The 18,786-nt window shown below is 38.6% G+C and overlaps 1 protein-coding gene across 1 annotated transcript; it reads right to left on the bottom strand.

Moving 5' to 3' along the window:
- Positions 1-9,114: 9,114 nt before the first annotated feature.
- On the bottom strand, positions 9,115-14,190 carry fjx1 (four-jointed box kinase 1). The gene has a single exon (XM_015002596.2). The coding sequence runs from the start codon at positions 13,485-13,487 to the stop codon at positions 12,204-12,206; it is 1,284 nt and encodes a 427-aa protein (XP_014858082.1). The 5' UTR covers positions 13,488-14,190; the 3' UTR covers positions 9,115-12,203.
- Positions 14,191-18,786: the final 4,596 nt, after the last annotated feature.

The raw sequence follows: 18,786 nt of genomic DNA, 5'->3' as shown, positions 1-18,786 counted from the left end.
TTGTAAGTAGAGCCAGATGATTCGGACCCCCCACATCCACTCAATCAATGCCCTCTGGATCCCAAAATGGCGATACTGGCACAGACCAGACAAATGGGAAGAAAAAGATTGAATCAAAAAAGGAGATTAGTCACTTGGAAAATGGGCAGAATATGTGAAACAGAGATAAGAACAACAGCCACATGTCTTTCCAAAAGCTTCCCTCTGCTGTGGATCTGGTTTGCTGATTCTCAGATGATATAAATTTGCTGTAGCCGCACCTTTCCTTCCAACAAATGTCTTTTCTTTACAGGATACTGAAACCTAGTATGCTAATTTCGGTTTTGCTGCCAAAGGATGGATATTATGCATGGAATAGAGATAAACACAAAAGGTTAGCTGCTTAAATTGCCCTTCAGTGTGGAAGGAAGTGAACTCCGACACCACGTATTGTTGTTTCTCTGGTTAAGGTAATTTAAGGGTGCCAGACGCTGAGTCCTCAGCCTGCAGTCGTGTCAGATTGTTGTATAATTGTTGTTGCTGCTGGCGTGGGAAGCTCGGATCCCTCAGTCTTGTAATTTGAAATGACTCGGGTTACAGGTGTGGCGTGGAATGGTGGTGGGAGTGGCAGTGGGGGACTTCCTGCCAGGACATTTTGTAAAGAGTACAAGTTGTACTTGAGATAGTACTTGGCTTATTTGTTTTTTCCAGACAGTACATGTCTTTGTAAAGAGAGGACATAGATAATGTACACCAAAAATGTTGACAGGAATCTTTGTTATCCTATCCTTCACTCTGTTATTTCTCACACAAGACACTCCACAGGTTCATTTGCTGTGAAAAGGTGCTACAGATTTTCACAGATTTAGCCTTTTTCAGGCTTAAATTTTTCAAGTAATCAAATGCACTGATTGACAAAGACATCAAAATCAAGTTGGCCCTTGGTGAATAATTAATCGCCACCTTAATCTTATTTGTGATAACCTGCTTCTCTGATTTTGGTGACAATATTAGGTGTTTGTGAAAACTGATATTTCATTTACATCACTGCGGATGAATTGTGACTCTCTCTCATTCGTCCAAATATTTCTGGTTAGCCTGAATGTAGTGCTTTCAAGTATAAACTGCCAATTTACAGTCTTGAAACAGCATTTTAAGTAGATTTAAGCCCAGAATTTCACCAGGCAACTTAAAAATCTCAATTTTGTTGTCTTTAAGCTGGACTTGCTGGTGCATTTTGGGATATTGCTCTCCTGCATAACCCAGTTACAGTAAAGCCTAAGGTCACAAACTGATGATTTTTTTAATTTCTTTTTTTTATTTACTTCTGTGGAAACCAAACTTGGGAACAATGATTCTGGGTAGGAATGAATATTGCTAATGTCAATAGCTGTTCACTAAAACAGACATTTCTAAATTAGGTAACTTAATTAACCCTAAAGACTGGTGGCATTAAACGGCAGAAGAAGAGATCTTCTCCTACTTTAACACACCCGATTCAAATGCTTGTTAATCAAACAATTGAAATCAGGTCTGCTGAAACAGGGAAACATCTAAAAATTGCATGGAAGAGTACCTTGAGAATGAGGGTTAAAAATCACTGACCTAAGGTAATATATCCTTGAATTCAGCACCACTGCTTTGCATGTTATTCAAGAATGGACAGAACATCAAATAAGGAAACTGAAACAGCAAATCTATACCGTTTCAGTTTCAGATATTTCCTTTACATTCTCACTGACTTTTGACATCTTACTTGTGAACCTTTAATTGTGCTACCACAGGAGCATTGATTTTTAATCAATTGTTACTTTACCCAATTTAGCTTTTCCTTTAAGGGATATTATATGTCAAAAGCAGGGGAAGTGTCTCATCTAACACGACAATTGTAACTTTTGGATATCTGTATAGACTTACATTCCTCACAATGTTGCATTATGAAGCACAACAAAACCATTAATTTATTAGAGTGATGAGTTTGCACTTGTAGCTGACACATAAATCTAACTAGATCTGACTTTGTGATAGTGCCAAAAGAAAACGTTACAAAAAATGAACAAGGTACTCATTCGAGCATAAGCCTGGCATACTCAACCATTTAAAATGAAAAGCAGAGCATGGCTAAAAGAGGATTTATTGAACAATTCCACCATTAGCACGTTGACCCACTTCTAAAACACTGGGGTATATTGGTACTACAACAGCGAGTGTAAATGAGGTTTCTCAAAGACACAACAGCATTTTTATCACACTGTAGATAAGTGTTAAGTCACATCTGATTGTTTTTTTTATTTTTAGTTTAGCTTTTCTGTAAGCCCATTTTAAAGCTCTCTGGACCAACAGAATATCAGGCTCTTTGAAGGACTTACAACATATTTTCTGAACATAACAGAAAGGACTTTTAACTCACTTTGAACTTACCCAGGTATATTGTCAGGGTATTGTTAGGTTTACAAACCACATGATACTTGATCTGTTAATCATACCCACAATTAAGGTGACCTTGAAGAGTAATTGGTTAACAATTTAGCAAAATTAAATTTCTCTTGGCTTCGGTGTTGCATCTTCCCTGAAGGCTTTTCTATTTCAGTAACAGTTAACTTTCCAAGGCATCTGGTGTACAGCCAGGCTTTTTATAGCCCAGCTGATCTTTATTGTTCTAAACTTAATGTGTTTTCCTAAAAGTTTTTAAGAAGACAATAAACATCATGACAACATATGCCAATTTTTTCCCTACATATTCAGTCAACAGTTCATTTGAAACCATTTGCAGTGGCCATATTGAAGCTTGAAGTCGGCCTTAAAATCCTAACTGAGGCTATCCGGAGTTTCTCTGACTTCATTGGGCGTTCCAGTTGATTTATCCAACTGAAGTCCGGAATTTCAGATTTCTGCCTACAAATGGAAAGCAGCATTTGTTGAACCACCACTAAATTCAGTTCCCACAATCTTTAATAGACACATGGAAAGTAAACTTAATTCTCCCGATTCTACATAATCTTAACAAAACAGAATAAATGTGCTGTTGACAGATAGCAAAAAGTTGTGTATTAACTTCTGAGTTTCTTGAGATATGATTTCTAGTAATATTTGGGAAAAGACAAAGACTAGATGATTTTTTTTTGTCTAAACTTCTTGTGACAGTATCTCCGACTGTTCCTTGGCACACTCAGACCTTTCCCTGTTACACATGCACACCGTCTTTGTACACTCTGACCTTTGCACACATTTTCAGATCATCCCAAATCCTAAGAAAGAATGCATGCATTTCTTTGACTTTTTTCAGTCAGCATGACTTCTGATTATACCCTTTCAACATTAGAACATAGATTTCTCATAAACTTTACTTTCTTGCTGAGCCTTGTCAAATGCACGCCGTCTCTAGATTAACATTTTATTTTCATGCTTTAATGATTTATAGCATGGTGGATTGACTGAAGAAACAAAATTCATTTCTGTGAAATGTCTAAAAAGTCTGATAGAATAAATAGTGGGATAGAACATTGGCACTGATGAATGAGTCAGAATGCACCAGTGTAAAAGCCTGAGAAGCTATTACCACTTTTCAAAGATTACAAGAAAGCCGGCTACTTAGAATTGCAAAGAAACGCAGAGTGGCTTGAAACTTACTATCCTTATCACCTCCAAACATTTCAAATTGGTAATGAAAGAATTTAGTGTCATTGAACTTTTGGAGGTAAAAGTAGTTGAAAGGCTAAACTAAATTTTCCATGTGTGAGTGGAAGGATGGTGATTAATATTTCTGGGTTTGGTTTGAATCTCGGGTGAGAAAAACATTCTAGTATGCAGAAAAAAAAAGGTTGTTCTCTGTGTGCTTCACCATGCTCTAATAATTCAAAACCATGCAAGCAAAGAGATCCTTCAAAAATAAGAGACAAAACTGTTTTCATGAAGTTGATATGTGTCATGATTGTTCCTCAATGTGGAAAACATGCAAATATAGAAGCATGCAATTTCACACAAAGGTAGAAATATGAAAACAAAATAATAAGAAACAAAACACTGTACTGTGAGGGCAAATTTACAACATAAGAAGAAATATTACATTAAAAAAATTTAAAGCAATTTGCAACTGAATAGGGTCACTTATATATTTCGGCAGGAAAAATAGACTATTTCACATAAAAATTTTAAAAAACTGCGAAAAACAGTTTGCCCTCAAGTCAGCTGGTCAGTGTCTGCTCTGCCAGAAAGGGGATGAAAACACTTTGTCAGTATTATGAGCTGACTGAATACTCAGCCAATGGTATACTGTGAGTCATGGCAGCTCAGACGTCATAATTTTCATGATGTTTAGTTTAAATATCACTTACAGCATATAATGGATTAGTTTGAGCAGATTTAAAATAATGAGTTGTCATTTTGCCTTCTGCTGCATAAGAAGCACACTCATGTCAGACTGAAATAAACGTTTCAGTAAGACTGTGAAAGCAGCTGCTGTTTCTGAGGCAAAACTAAGAATGGCTAAGGAAATGTGGAACGTAGTAAAAATCCTCCCACTGAAGCAACTCCACACAAGAACCTCAACTTGTTTGACTCCATACAACACAGATGGGAAGCAGTTCTGAGAAACCGTGGTTATGAAACTGAATGTTCACAGGAAAGCTAAGAATTCATGCATGATATACAGCAAACAGGTTAAACAACGTCTAACATTTTTAACATTTTTAATTTATTTATTTAGCTTTTTGTGGGTGTACTTCCATTACATTATACCTCGCTTTGTGATAAAATCCTACTTTTTTTTCCTCTTTTATATAATTGTTCTAATTCATGTTTTTTTTCTATTATTTCTAATAAATGGGAAAAGTTCATTTTGCTCTTGTTTGCATGGAAATAAAATGTGCTACATAAATGTTAAGGTTTAGCCACTACTTTAAAACACAGTGGTTTTATTTCCAACACAGCTGCACATTTTGCATAGTCCACTTGGTTCTGATCAGAGCAAAGCTGATTTGGTAAGTAAGGAGGATTTATTTGATTTTTTAGGTATTTCAAGGCATTTCAATCATGACTGTGGGAGCTTAAACTTGATTGGCTGAACTGTTACCAATAAATTTACCCACATTTTACAAATTTTTACATTTGGTTTCCTGCTGTGATATTGTATCCTCAGACAAATGACTGCTATAATTTTGTTCCTAGGTTTATCCTTCCTGTCTTCTCACAGTTACCTTTAATCATCCCAATGAGTGAAGAGGAAAGTTGATGTATATGCTGCTGTACGAGATCCTGATATGGCAGCACAACATGCAATTTACATAGAAATGGCCAAATTACCCAGCACTGTTAAAGCCAGTGGATGACTGCTGCGAATACCCACATGCAGGACTCTATCAGGTTACAGCCTCCAGCCAACACTAACATTCAGAGATGAAGTGGTTAGCGAGCAGGAAGGAATGTGCTGTTTCAGCAGGTTGTAGGTATTTTGTCATCAAGTATCACACGTCCTTTTGCCCTTCTGCGTATTGATTCTCACTACCCTTCAGGCAAGGAGAGGATAAAATCCACAACATTCCCATAAAACACGAAGAAGGACAATAATGACATGTAGCAACAGTTTTGTTTCAGGCAGTACAGACTGTAAAGGTTGTCATTGTTTTTTTTTTTTCTTTGACATAGAAGTTATGAGATGTAGAAGCAGACTTTGCTAAGCACAAATGCGTTTGCACAAACCTTTACTCCTCATATTTGCTAGGTAATCACGGCTCTATGTATGTCCAGTCTGCTAAATTGGGCCAATCAGTATTTGCCTTGTTCTGGAGTTGATTTGGGACCACCCACCTGGAATTCCTGAAATTTGCATAATATAACTTTAATTATATTCACAATCTGAGCTAAGTGCAGATGGCTGCAAGAAAAATGCATTCAACCATAAAATGCTAGATTATCTCCCCATGAATATGATCAGTAATTCTTTCTAGTGAAAGACTTAAAAAAAAAAAAAAAAAAAAAAAAAAAATCAAAAAATAATTTCCATAAGCATGCTGATTCACATTTACATAGAGATGAATCCAAATGCAAAACAGTGTGTGCTTGAAAAAGCTCCCCTGGCTGTACTGAGACATCAACAAACATCACCCTAAAGAATCTGAACCCATCAAACATGTCAATCAATGCAGTGAAAGTCAAGATGGGGAAAGCAAAACATTACAACTGAAGGCTTTTACATATCTGAATGAAAAAAAAAAAAGACTGAATAAATCAGAGAAGCAAAAACTATTTTTTGATATGTGGTTAATTATATCATCAATGGCCTTCTGACAGCCATAAAAAATGATCTGAATGTGTCTCTGGAATATGAATGAGCATCACTTTACCTATCATCATTTCACGATACATCATTTGCTAAAAAAGAACCAAAAAATACAAAAAACAAACGTGAAACAGTCGAAGCGTTCTTCTCTGAGCTCTGCATAAAATGCAGCCATCATTAGATTCTGCAGACTCTCGTGTGACGTTTTGTCAACAGAGCTTGAGGGACAAAGCACATCGAATAGGATGGAATTAAGTGGCGAAATTAATCAGGATTTATTTTTGTGTGTGCTATGACTAGCATGAAGAAAATCGTATTAAGGGAAAATGGAGGGCCTCTAAATTAAGGTTAAATAGTTCTTGTTTCTAAAACATTTTAGTGGATTATATCCAATCAATGTGTATGTATGCAGAGACTCTGAAGTATCATCTGTTTCAATCCTATAATGTAAAATAAAGTAATGAGGCAATGAGCAGTTTTATCCTGTTTTATTAGCTTATGTATTGGGATGTGTAAACAACTTTTTTTTTAAATACTTGATGACGGAAAGAGACCAATTGGTTTAATTGTTCTCATGCTAATATGAGAGGAGTGTGACAGCTGAAAGCAGACAGATGCATTAAATAGTTTGAAAACTACTGTTATTCACACTTAAGCATGTATGTAGATTGAAAACAGATTAATGTGGGGAAACCTCACCTTTGAAAGCTTTATCAAGGTGATGAGAAAACCAAAACTGAAAGATTAAACACAGAGGTGGCAGCATATTTATCAGATTATAAGAATGCCTCACTAATGTTAAAGCAAACAAAATAAATCAAAGAAAGTAGGAGTGGTTTACAACAAATACTGAAAGCCTGTTTTTTCATTATATCTAGATGCCAACATGCAGTCTCTTGAATTTAGGCTCCATAATATTGAGTACAGATAAAACATAAACCAATATGAATCAACCAGTGTCTCTTCTCTTAAGTGTAATAAAAATGACAATTTGACTTATTTTTGACTGAACGTGTAAAATTAAATAAGAAGAGTTTTTCTTTTCTTAACGCTGCATGTAAATCTGTTGAAGAACACCAAATTTTGTAAGACTAAATCTTACCAACTTAAACGAAATATGAATGGAAACTAAATAAAATCCTAGTTTTTCTCACTCAACGGAAACCATTACGGACATACGACTCATCCCTTTTCACAAGACAAAGTATTTGCAAGCAGGAACTGCTCCCTCCCCCTCTCGGCCTTAAATTCATTAACTTCAACTTTCCCTTGAGAAAGAATGCTCAAAGGTTTTGACCTCAGTCCTAGAACAGTGATTTGGACAAAGCCAAGCATTGTCCTACCTCTGCAGGACACCGCAGCCTTTATGCTGTTAAATCCCCTCCAGACGTTGACTCAGCCCCCCAGTTTACCCACTATGGCCCATATTCATTCAGCTGTGACTAAGTGACTCATGTCCATGTTTCATAATGTAATCATGTGCGAGAGGTTCCACATTCTTCAGAGCCCTGAAAAAGAATGCTTATGCATGTGTCTCTACACATGCATAATGCAGAGAAAACATTTAGTCACCTGCCTCGCAACAGACCACGCAGCGTTTGGAAAGTTATAGAACATTTATGTTTTCTTTTCCAGAAAATCAATGTTTTCAGACTCACAGTTTAGATGTTTAGTGGATTCACTGGAGTGAGTTGGAAAGGGGAAACAGCTTCAGCTGTGTAAAATAAATAAATAATAAAAAAAACATGTTTGTAACATCTTCAGAATTCAGAATTAAACTTGCTGCAAAGCAGTGAAAAAAAAACAGTTTTAACTTTGAAAAGAGGCAAGAAAACATGGTTTTGAAGGCATAGAATCCATGGCATAGAAACATCAATATAAGTAAAATGGCAATATTTTATCTTGTTATGGTTGTTTAAGGAAAATGTGTGGCTTTAAGACTTATAGAGCAAAGTATGCTGATTTTATTCTTCTGTTTCCTATTTATTTTTTCTTTTTGTAACAAAAAAATTATCTTTGAATGTGCAGGACTTAATATTTAAAAAGCATTTCCAGTATTGAAGATAAGCAAATCATATAGCTGCTTTTTTTTTTTTTCTTACTGAGAGATTTCTAACAGTCTTTTACTACAGCAAATAAAATGCTGCATTCGTGTGAAAAAAAAAACAAAAACATTTTAAACAACTTACTTTTACTAGTTTAAAACCTTTGAGAGGCCAAATTAAAATGATAATAATAATAAAAAAAAAACAAAAAAAAAAAAAACATTTTGCAGAGATTTATTTACACAGCTGGGATTCTTTTGACTTTCCTGCCTGGGCAGTGTCTGTGTGTGTTAATGTGTCCATGGAGATGATCCTCCCTCTGCTTCTCTGGAATGTTTGCAATGTGCACAAAGAACCAGGAGATCAGCCCCACTACCTGGGGTCTTCGCTCGGGCATGCCCGAATCCCCTGGAAGTACAGACTGACTGAGCCTGTAATTAGGTTTGTTCTAAAAACAAGCAGGACGAAAAATCAGGATTAAAGAGCATAAACCTGACATTCAGAGAGCAAGGAGATGCTGCATTCTGCAGAATAGCCAAAGGAAAAAAAAAATAAATAAATAAAAAAGTGCCATGTGTTTGGTGTAAAAAAAAAAAAAAAGAAAAGAAAAAAAAGTTGCCATCGGGTGGAAAAGGGAGGTTGAAGAGGAACAGACAGGAAGAGTGAAAGAAGAACATATGTGAACAGTTATGGAGTGGTTTGAAAACCCCTTTGATTTCTCCCCATTAGTGTGATTACCGCTGGCATGGTCCCCCCGGTTAAAAGGGCTCTCATGTGCAGAGGAGTCCACAAAAAAGGCTAATTAGGAAAATGAAACTTTCATTCTCTCTTTTATTCACAAATGAGGCTGACAATAATGCTTTAAAAGAATGCAGATGCACTGGAGAAATGGTTGTGATGTAGATAAAAATACTGAGAAAGAGAATACAAGACAGAAGGGGGATAGGAAGAGCGCTTCAGACGTGCAGACCTCTGGTTGGCTTTGTTTTTAATCCCTAGTGTGTGCAGCTTGCTGCAAAATCTCTGTAGAGCATAAACAGACATGCTTACAGCACCAAACCCAGCTGCAAGTGCAGTCTTTGCGAAATCCCTGCCGAGACACAAATATTCACATATAACCCCTCACCCAGCTCATTAACATGACCTGCTTTCGTCCATACTACAGTCAGTGCACATATTGATCCTCGAGTCCCTTTCACAGCTGAGGCGCAGTCTGGAAAATAATAGAGAGAGGAAAAAAATATCTAGTCCAGTTGCACCTGCCTACACTTCTGTTGTGAAATAACCACAAATCACTGACACAAGGGCTGCGAGTACCAAAAATACCCACAATTTGAAGGAGATTAACTAATTTGATAGAGCTGGAACAGTTAGTGCTGCGTCGTAACAGCGAAATAACTATTTGCATGACAGTGAAATAGTGAAAAATGAAGCCTTCAAAATTCTGTGGATGTGCTTGACAAAACAGAAATTAGACACAGAACAGGGCCTACAAAATGGTGGAAAGTGAAGTGGTGAAGACATTCGCTCAGGAAATAAATTTAAAATTCCAAAATCGTGCTGCGAAAGAATACAAATGCTTTGCTCCCATTAATTGTGAAGTGTTCTGCTTATCTGATCCACTCTGAGCTTGCTTACCTTTTAGGTCAATAGATTGAATCTAAAACACAATCTATTATCGATCTGATTCAGTAACAATTTATAATCTTTGACCAAAGCTTAGCAATTAAAAAAAAAAAAAAAAAAAGGGAAGTTATAGTTAGGGAACACTAAAACCCTTTTTCAAATGTGTCCCATAGAGTCAGTCTGCTTTAGCTCATCGCTCTATTTGGGATTTAAAAAAGGGGGATTAAAGAGATTTGTGTTGTTGCAAGCATGTGGCTAACAGTCAAGCTTTTGTGAAAAATTGTATCTGCAAAATACAAAGACTAAATGGACTTTTACTCTAACTTCCCACCCACTAGACTCTAGATGTACTACACCAACAGTGCTTTTGATGCCTTTGGGTATATTCTTTTGTACAAAACACACGTTGTAAAATATGTCTTGTGTATTTCTTTTTTCAAAAAAAAAAAAGGACACAATTTTGGAATGTCACAATGCACATTAAGTCAGTTCAGCATCAAAACTTGTTGCCAGACAATATTTACAACATAAACAGCAAATGCACAATAGATATGACACACCTGTGACTTTTAAGGCTGAATATTAACACATTGACACGAGTGCAGGTGCTATCTATTACAATGTGTGCAAATTACTGTCTATAAAAAGCGAAATACAATACTGGAGAAGAATCAACATAGGTTAAGGCTTTGGAGTAGGCATATGTCACTTGGATATTTAAACAGAAGGCAAAAATTCAAACACAACATAAGGGTAGTTCTGATTCTTTTAAGTGATGTTCTGCAATAAAGCTTATGAGTAGTTAATATCTTAAGTAAAAAAAAAAGAAACTCTTATGTCTTAATTTTTATATTAAAAAAAGTCAGAAGGGTCAAGCAGAAGTGGGCTTCTAACATCTTAAAACTATTAAAATGCTAAAATAACTAGAAAAGGAGTAACATGGTGTGTTCTTAGCATGCATTTCACATGGAAGATGTTCTGAAGTTCACAACCTCCTGCAGCCGGGATGCTGCAGGATTTCCTGATTTCTTACACTGAAAGAAATCAACAGCTTTCATCTTAATAACGTCCCCATACAGACATGATGACAGCTTAAATGTTCCTAAAAAGGAATTTGCATAAACTACTGTGACACTTTTGCGAGTGGGCTCTGTTTTTAAAAGGGTAGAAGCCCACTTTGATCTTGGTCCCTCTCTGAGTAGCCATTAGCTTCAGGATCCAGAGAAAACCACTTCTTATTTTTGCAAAGTGAAGACACTATGAGAGTTATCTGATACATCTAAGATATTAACTGCTAATAAGTTTTTAACCTCACTGTAAAAAGTATGAGCTATCTCTTTAAGGACTTCATTATGGTACCCTAATCACAAACAGGTCTACAGCAGATACTCTTTACATTTGTTCATATTTAGGTCAGCAAATGCTCTGCGAATTAAGAAAAATAAATAACTTAAATTGGCCACATTATCTCCACTTCAGAGAGGCATAAATCTCAGCGGGAAGCTTATGAACATTTTTCAAACTCGACTTATATTTAAAGTAGGCAACACATTCTATTCACAAGAGGTAGTTCAGTTGGATATTCAAATCAGCTTTGTGTAACAGGCATCGGTTTTGCAAAGCTCTTCATACCGTGCAAACCATCTATGGCATTCCATTAGTGCCAAACACTGGTGTACTTGTCTGGTAAAAAAAAAATAAAAATATGTAAAACCCAACATTTAATATCAGAACACCGTAAAATCCCCACCAGAACCCCATATTTTACATATGTTTTATCCAGTCACTGAGTGAGCTTTTGAAAAACTGTGAAATGAAGTTGTGTTAACAACCGATGAAAACAAAGCGGTCTATCTGGTCAATAAACATTTTTTATGTCACGCAGTTGTGCAGTAAATAACTGTTCATGAGGACTAAAAACAATCCAGCATGTCATCTGGCCATTAAATGGCTTTTTTTTCCCCCACCACTGTTTCATCATTGAAACAGTTGCTTCTGTTATAGTGTATTAATAAAAGTTATTTTTCTTTAAAACATAAGCAACACAGTTGAAAATTATAGTAGGACAAAAGTACCACAATTGACATTTAGATAATGTTGAAGGGGTGCTTGACATCAGCTGGCCTTTGTAAACTTTTATTGTTATTATCATTAACACATCACACAAGCCAAATACGGTTTTCTGGTAGGGCTTTCACATTGTGTTGCGTCCTGAGCGCCACTGTTTGTCATTAACGGCTTGCCGTGCCAATCTATCACCTGCGCGCCCTGAGTGCTCACAGCTGATTGTACTTTTCTTTGCATTGCATGACGTGTTTGTACACTTGATCTATCCTGTCTTGGAGAACAGCAGCGTGCTCGTCTGAGAGAAACCCCAGTTCCTGAGACAAAGGCTCGTTGTCTCTGTAGAGCTCCAGCAGCCTCTGCCTGGAGTCTCTGCGCCTGTGCAGCTCCGCCACGCGCTGCATAGTCCTTCTCCTGAACACGCACACGGAGCTCAGGACTGAATGGTGATATTTCTCCCACATGTTCAACACCCGAAAGCCGTGCACGAGTCCGGCCTCGTTGTCTATGAACACCAGGTCCCCGTGGGGCGTTTTCAGCAGGTTGTTGGTGTCCCTCTCCATCACGTGGGGGTCCCACTGCAGGCTGAACAGATTGCTGACGAGCCTGTCGAAGTTCGCAGTCAGGTAGTCGAACACGATCAGGTCGCTCCACTGCATCAGCTCCAGCAGCTCTGCCGTAGTTTTGTTCTCGAAGCACCCGAGGGCGGGATGCAGCCCGCCGCTCTCCTGTCTGAGGGGCGCAGGTGTGACCACGCCGGTCAGGTTGGAAATCCACTCTGTGAGAGACACAACAGCCCGATCGCTCCACTGCAAATTATTTACCCGCGTCCTCACGGCCACCCATTGCGCGCTGTCGCCGTTCAGCTGTGACAGTACGAGCGGAGGCAGATTTGTGATGCCCAGCAGACTGGCCAGGTAGTATGTCAGAGTTTCCCCCTGCACCTGGTCCGCGTTGATCCCGTAGCGCACACACGCCTTAGTCCCGTCTGCAAACGTGGCCAGCTGATTGGATATCCTGCCGCATCCAGGCTCCAGCTTCACCACCGGTGATGTCCTTGCCTTGCTCCTCCACGCCTCGGCGTATCCCTCCGTGAATCTCACAGGGAGGAGGTCTTCTAGCCAGTTGCTCCAGAATATCCCATCATCCACTGGGTAGCCTAACTTGACCGGACCCTCCCGTTGCGCTGACCTCTCGTCATCCCCATTCACATGATAATCTCGACTTCCCACAAAGGCAGATGGATTGGTGCGGTTTTGAGCCTTCGATCTACCCGCCGAGTTCTGTCTTTGTGCAGCTGGAACAGCAAGCAGCGCTCGGAAAGTTTTGGCAGAAAGGTCCTCTGAAGGACCTTGATGAAAGGACCCCCCGTCTGGCACCAAGAAGCCCCGTTTGTGTCGCTCCAAGCGGTTCTCCAGCGCGCTCCACACGTAGAAAACACTTGCAAGGGCACACATTAAGAGCACAGCGAACAAGTTTGCTGAGAGAGCCCTCATGGTTTCTCCCCCCACCACCAACACCACCTCAGATCAGAATCCAGCAGAATAAAAAAAATAATAATAAAAATATGTGCTTCAGGAAGAGAGAAGCAACTGTCTTCAGTCCACAGTTGAGGTGGAGCGGCTCTGGGCTGCGCGCTCTGTGTCCCGGACACCCTCGACGCACCGCTGAACGCTGGCAGACTGCTTGGAACTAGGCGGAGATCTCCTGTTCTGTATGAATCTCATCTCCCGTCCTGTTCCGATGAGTTCAGGAATCAGTAAGAAGAAAAACAAAAACAAAAAAAAAAAAGAAAAAAAAAAAAAGGCCAGCTGCAGAGGATGTAATCTGTTAGATGTTCACAGTGAAAGCCCGCTGGCGTCTTGGGGGCTCTCTGTCTGTGCAGCACACGCCTCTCTGCCGCTCATCTCGGCTTCCCTCTCCGTCGGGCGCTGACTGAGAGTTTGATTTGTGATGGTGTAGAAACGCCGAGAGACACTAGGCGGTGGAGCACGTGACTTCAGCCCGAGGTGGTGGGCGGATCGTAGGAAGGAGGGCTCAGCGAGGAGCGAAGCAAGTGCACCGCGCCGCGTTTTATGGCGTGCATGCGTGATGCAAGAGGATTGTGTGGCACTGAAACATGCATCCATTATAATAATTAATACTCGGAACAGAGACATTTTGATTTGCAATTAATCTCCCCTTTTTAAACAAATTATTCCCGTGCTTGAAAATCAAAACATCCAATGAAGCATACAAGGCGATTATGGCTGGAATAGATCTGACCGGATGTGGGATAACGTTTTAATCCTTAAAGGTTATCACTGTTTAATGCTTTTTATGTATTACAGAAACAATTTATACCTTCTACAATGTCGTTTTTGTTGTTGTTGATCGTAATTGTAGCTTTGGAAGAGAGTCAAAGCTTTCAGCCTTCACCATTATTTTATTCTGCTTTAGCTTTACTTAATTTAATTTAAGTCACATGCAGTAAGTTGAAATCAGTGTCATTTATTTCCAGTTTTGTTAATGTACAGGCATTGTATGGGGTGTAAGGCTTCCCACTCAGGAAGCCATAGCCTAATGAGTGCCACAAGCTCTCAGTAAAAAAAAAAACAAAAAAAAAAACGTGGCAGCCAACTATAAAACTGAAAATGATGAGAAAAAACAACAACAACAACAATAAATTAACAAAACGAATGTAACCGGAATTACTACAAAATGACCAGAATGGAGCAGAGAAGCCAATGCATATCATTGTGTATCTTTAGCTACAGCTGTACAGAACTTAGCATGAGCTACTGATGAGGACACTGTTCCGGAATACATTATAGTATTAATAATAATGTGGTATTTTGTATGAAAGTCCATGTAGTAAATACCTGCACACCAACTTGCTGTGACCAAGGCATCTTACCTTGGGTCACTTTTTAGGGGGTAGCTTTCTAGTTGCAATGCAATTCCGAACAGATGTTTAATTTCATTATTCATATTTGGCTAAAAATAAAAGCTAATTAAATCGTATACTTACTTTCACATTTTGAGCAAAATGTATGTTAAACTGGTTGGCTTTCCAAAAAAGCCACAATTTAGTCCAGCCTAAAGTCGACATCATACAATATAGTTCAGATCACATGTGCATCGCTGCAGTGTTCTTATAATTGTGTTGAAGTATTTCTTGGCTTCATCACGCAGCACATGTTAAATCAATTGGTCTTTCCAAATTGTAGATGGACAACAGCCCCTTCACAACAGAAGAAGAACAGGACAGTAGAAATGAACATAATCATGGCAACAGATGAAACCAAATCACCTCCAGTTCCTCTTTGCATTATGCAATCAGAATGATATTTCTCATCTAATTTATTTTCCATAGTGCATTTTTTTTTTGTGCAAAGTAATTTTCCTCTATTTCTAGATCAATTTCCCCCTAAATTGCCCAGAAAATAAGTTCCCCTTACTGGCTCTCAGCCAGCCCTCAGGCATATTAAAACATCCTTAGCAGTGATATATATAAAACCCCCAAAATAGTCCACTCAACATAAAATGGCTTGTTTTGGTAACGTTGTCAACCCCATAAAGTTGTAAACACTAATCATCTCATGTGCTGCATATCATCTGAGTAATTTACTATAGACATTTTTTTTTTTGCACAAAAAGAACTTTCCCTTGTTTCATCCTTGTTCAAAGCTCTTGCTAAACTAAATATAACACCTACATAAACTTCTTTATTTGCATCTCTTTTGCTGAATTAGTTTCTAATTCTAATTCTACACCACCACCCTTATGATTCCACTCATGTTTAAACCTCAGGTTCCTAATCAAATTAATTGGGTCATTTTTAAAGCAACATGCCAGCATGCTAAATTGCCTGAGTCAAAAAGACACCGGCGGACAGGAATACACGATTAGAGCCAATAAACTACACATCTACTAATGTATGCTTTAAGCGCTGTGAGCTGGGACTGTCTTATCTCTATACAGATTTTAATGAGATTTTATACCTTGAAGAGAACTGTTTTTCAACTGCACAAAAGCCAGCCTTGCTCTGTTATTCTTTATCACCCACCGATTTGCAAGAGCAGAAATGGAAAATCTTTGCATAGGTTAGTTAAGTACAGTTGAAACCAGACATATACATAAAATTACAGTACCTTTTTTTCCCTTCTTATCATCTAACATACATTTCCTTAGTGTTTGAACTGTTATGACTTGAATGTCTTTCTAGATGTTGTCAGGTTATAACTATATATACATTTACATACATCCCATCAAACAATCTGATCTTTTTTGTGTAATTCAAAGAATTGTGGAAGGTAAAGTTTGTACTTAATTTTGAAATCGAATTCTCAGAGTTTGGAAGAAGAGTGGAGAGGCACATATTCCCCACTGCTAGAAGTTCAGTGTGAATATTCAGGACTGATTTGACGTTGGTCTACAGTAAACACAGTCAATGACCAGCTTTTACACAGGATGTTTGGTTTTCATTATCTGGAAGCTTTGATTATCAAGAGTATAGTATGTAAGACTTGACATCTGCACAGTATATAAGTTTCACTGTCTGAAATAATGTAAGCTGTTTTTTTTTCTTTTTTTGCAATATATCAAAATATTTTGGCATGAACCTGTACAGTGTATTAGAACTTCAGGTTTCAGTTGTAATTCTGAAGTGGCATAATGGACTGTTTCCCCTCCGGCATAATCTACTGTCATGGTTTTCTGTTTTACTGTCAACAGAATGTTTTGTTCTGTTTTTCTCCAAAATTTCAGATTGGCAGGAATGACAGCACACAGTGAATGGGAAATTTATGTATTGTGCACGAGCAGAGAGACATGCAAACATGACTCAAGGAATCATGTCAGAGGTGCACATGTCTGGCTGGACATGTTTTTCTACACCAAAATCATCAATCCCTACGGTGGATTATTATTATTATTATTTTTTTCAGTCCAGCTCAAATGTGTTTTGCTCGGGTATTTTAGTGAAATAAAGGGCTACAGACTTTGTAATAAGTGAAACGGGACGAATAGGTTTAGGCAAAATTTTATTCCTTATTAGATTTACATGGATTTGCTCCACATACCACAATTCATCTTGACTGAAAACTAAGTGAAAGCAAATCCTAACGAGTCCAGACATGGATATTAAAGATGGCTTTAGTGCATTGTTGGAATTTTGTCTGATCTGTGTTGCCTTTTGGGGAGGAGGAGGGGGGTAACAAGACTGACTGGCTCATTCGTCCGCGGTGTCTCTTTCCTTGAACACAAGTGTGGGCATGTTCACATATCAAGCCTATCTGTTTCACGACTTTCGTTCTGTGCAGGTCAGCCAACTCCAGAGCCCCCCGCTCCCCATGCCGTCTCAGAGCTGCCGCACCCCCTCCTGTCGCATTCCGGCTCCAGCAGCCCCGAGAGAGCTGTAACACTGGGAAAGCTTTACCCCAGCAGTCAAGGCTGTTCGTGGTCAAGCGCCGTGGTGACACAAGAGGAGCTCAGATCGTCTGTCATTCTGTCTGCAGCGACACAGTACACCCGTCACTGGCTGTCTGACACCACAGCTGTGATACGATCTCGTCTTCTCTGTGTGGTTCCAGTCTGCCGGTGCAGATGGACGCAGGGAGGGCCCGTCGCAATAAACGCACGGACACAGAAGAGGAGAAAGTGTGGTGGGCTTGTGTCACTAGTCTAAGGTTAGTTCATGCAGAGTAATAACTCAAAGGTCCCTCGACACGTTTCAGCTTCCTGTACTGAATAATGAATGTGCCGGGCTTCCATTAGTGTTGAAAGCAGCAATCATTTTACTGGGCCTGATGATTACTCATGCACTGGGATTCAGGGATGGGTGGGGAAAGTTCCATGGGAATAAATTAGTGTCTCCTGGATTGTGTTTGCAGTGGAAATATTCTGTACGTGAATGGGTGTACTCGTGTGTATTTTTAAAAAAAGTTATTTTATTTTATTTTTTGAAAAATCACACCTTACAGATGCATCAATTCTGCATCTACAAGGTGCTTTGAAATATTCTGAACTTTACTGTCCTGTTGTTTTACTTTCCCCTTACCACCACAGACTTCAACATATTTTATTAGAATTTGAATGTTTTTTTTGTTGTTTTTTTCTTTACAAATAAAAATCATAAAACTCTACTGGATTTGTATCCAAACTACTTTTTTCATTACTTTAAAGATATGTTTCTACGTTTCTACCAGCTTTGCATTATGCACTGGAAACAGATTTTTTTTTCTCATTCTATGCAAAATAGCCAATATTCAAGTCTTGCCACAGATTATATGTTGAATTGGACCCTAGATGTTGACTGATCTATTCTACCAAATGAACATGCTTTTGATGTAACGTAAATTATTCCACTGTAGATCAACTGTAGAGCATTCTGTGATCTCAGAGTCGTTTTCTCGCTGTAAGGTGAACCATTACACCAGTCTCAAGTCTTTTACAGCCTCTGGTGGGAAGTATTCTCCTGTATGTATGTCCATTACTCCAGACCAGCTTTCTCCACTGAAGTAAAGCCTTTACACAGCATGCCGCCATCTCTATGCATCACTATAATGTGGTCACATCTTACAACTGTACCATTTTTAAGGTTGTTACAGTTTCTTCTGAATTGGCTGGTGTCAAACTGCAAACACGACTTCATGTGCACAAACCATTGAAAGCTTCAGTAGTTTTGTTATGTTGAAGCCTTCCTTTTTGCTGTTCCCCTGCATGTAAATTAGCTATTCTTTGCCACAATTGCCTTTGAAAAGGGAGTTTGTCGTGTACCATTGTATTTTGGAGTGTCAGAGTAATAGGAAAAAG

This window comes from Poecilia mexicana, unplaced genomic scaffold (assembly GCF_051168715.1).
Source record: "Poecilia mexicana isolate PSO_F unplaced genomic scaffold, ASM5116871v1 scaffold_6, whole genome shotgun sequence".
Taxonomy (NCBI): Eukaryota; Metazoa; Chordata; class Actinopteri; order Cyprinodontiformes; family Poeciliidae; genus Poecilia; species Poecilia mexicana.
The sequence above is the reverse complement of the archived record's forward strand: the minus strand, read 5'-3'. Positions and strand labels throughout refer to the sequence as shown.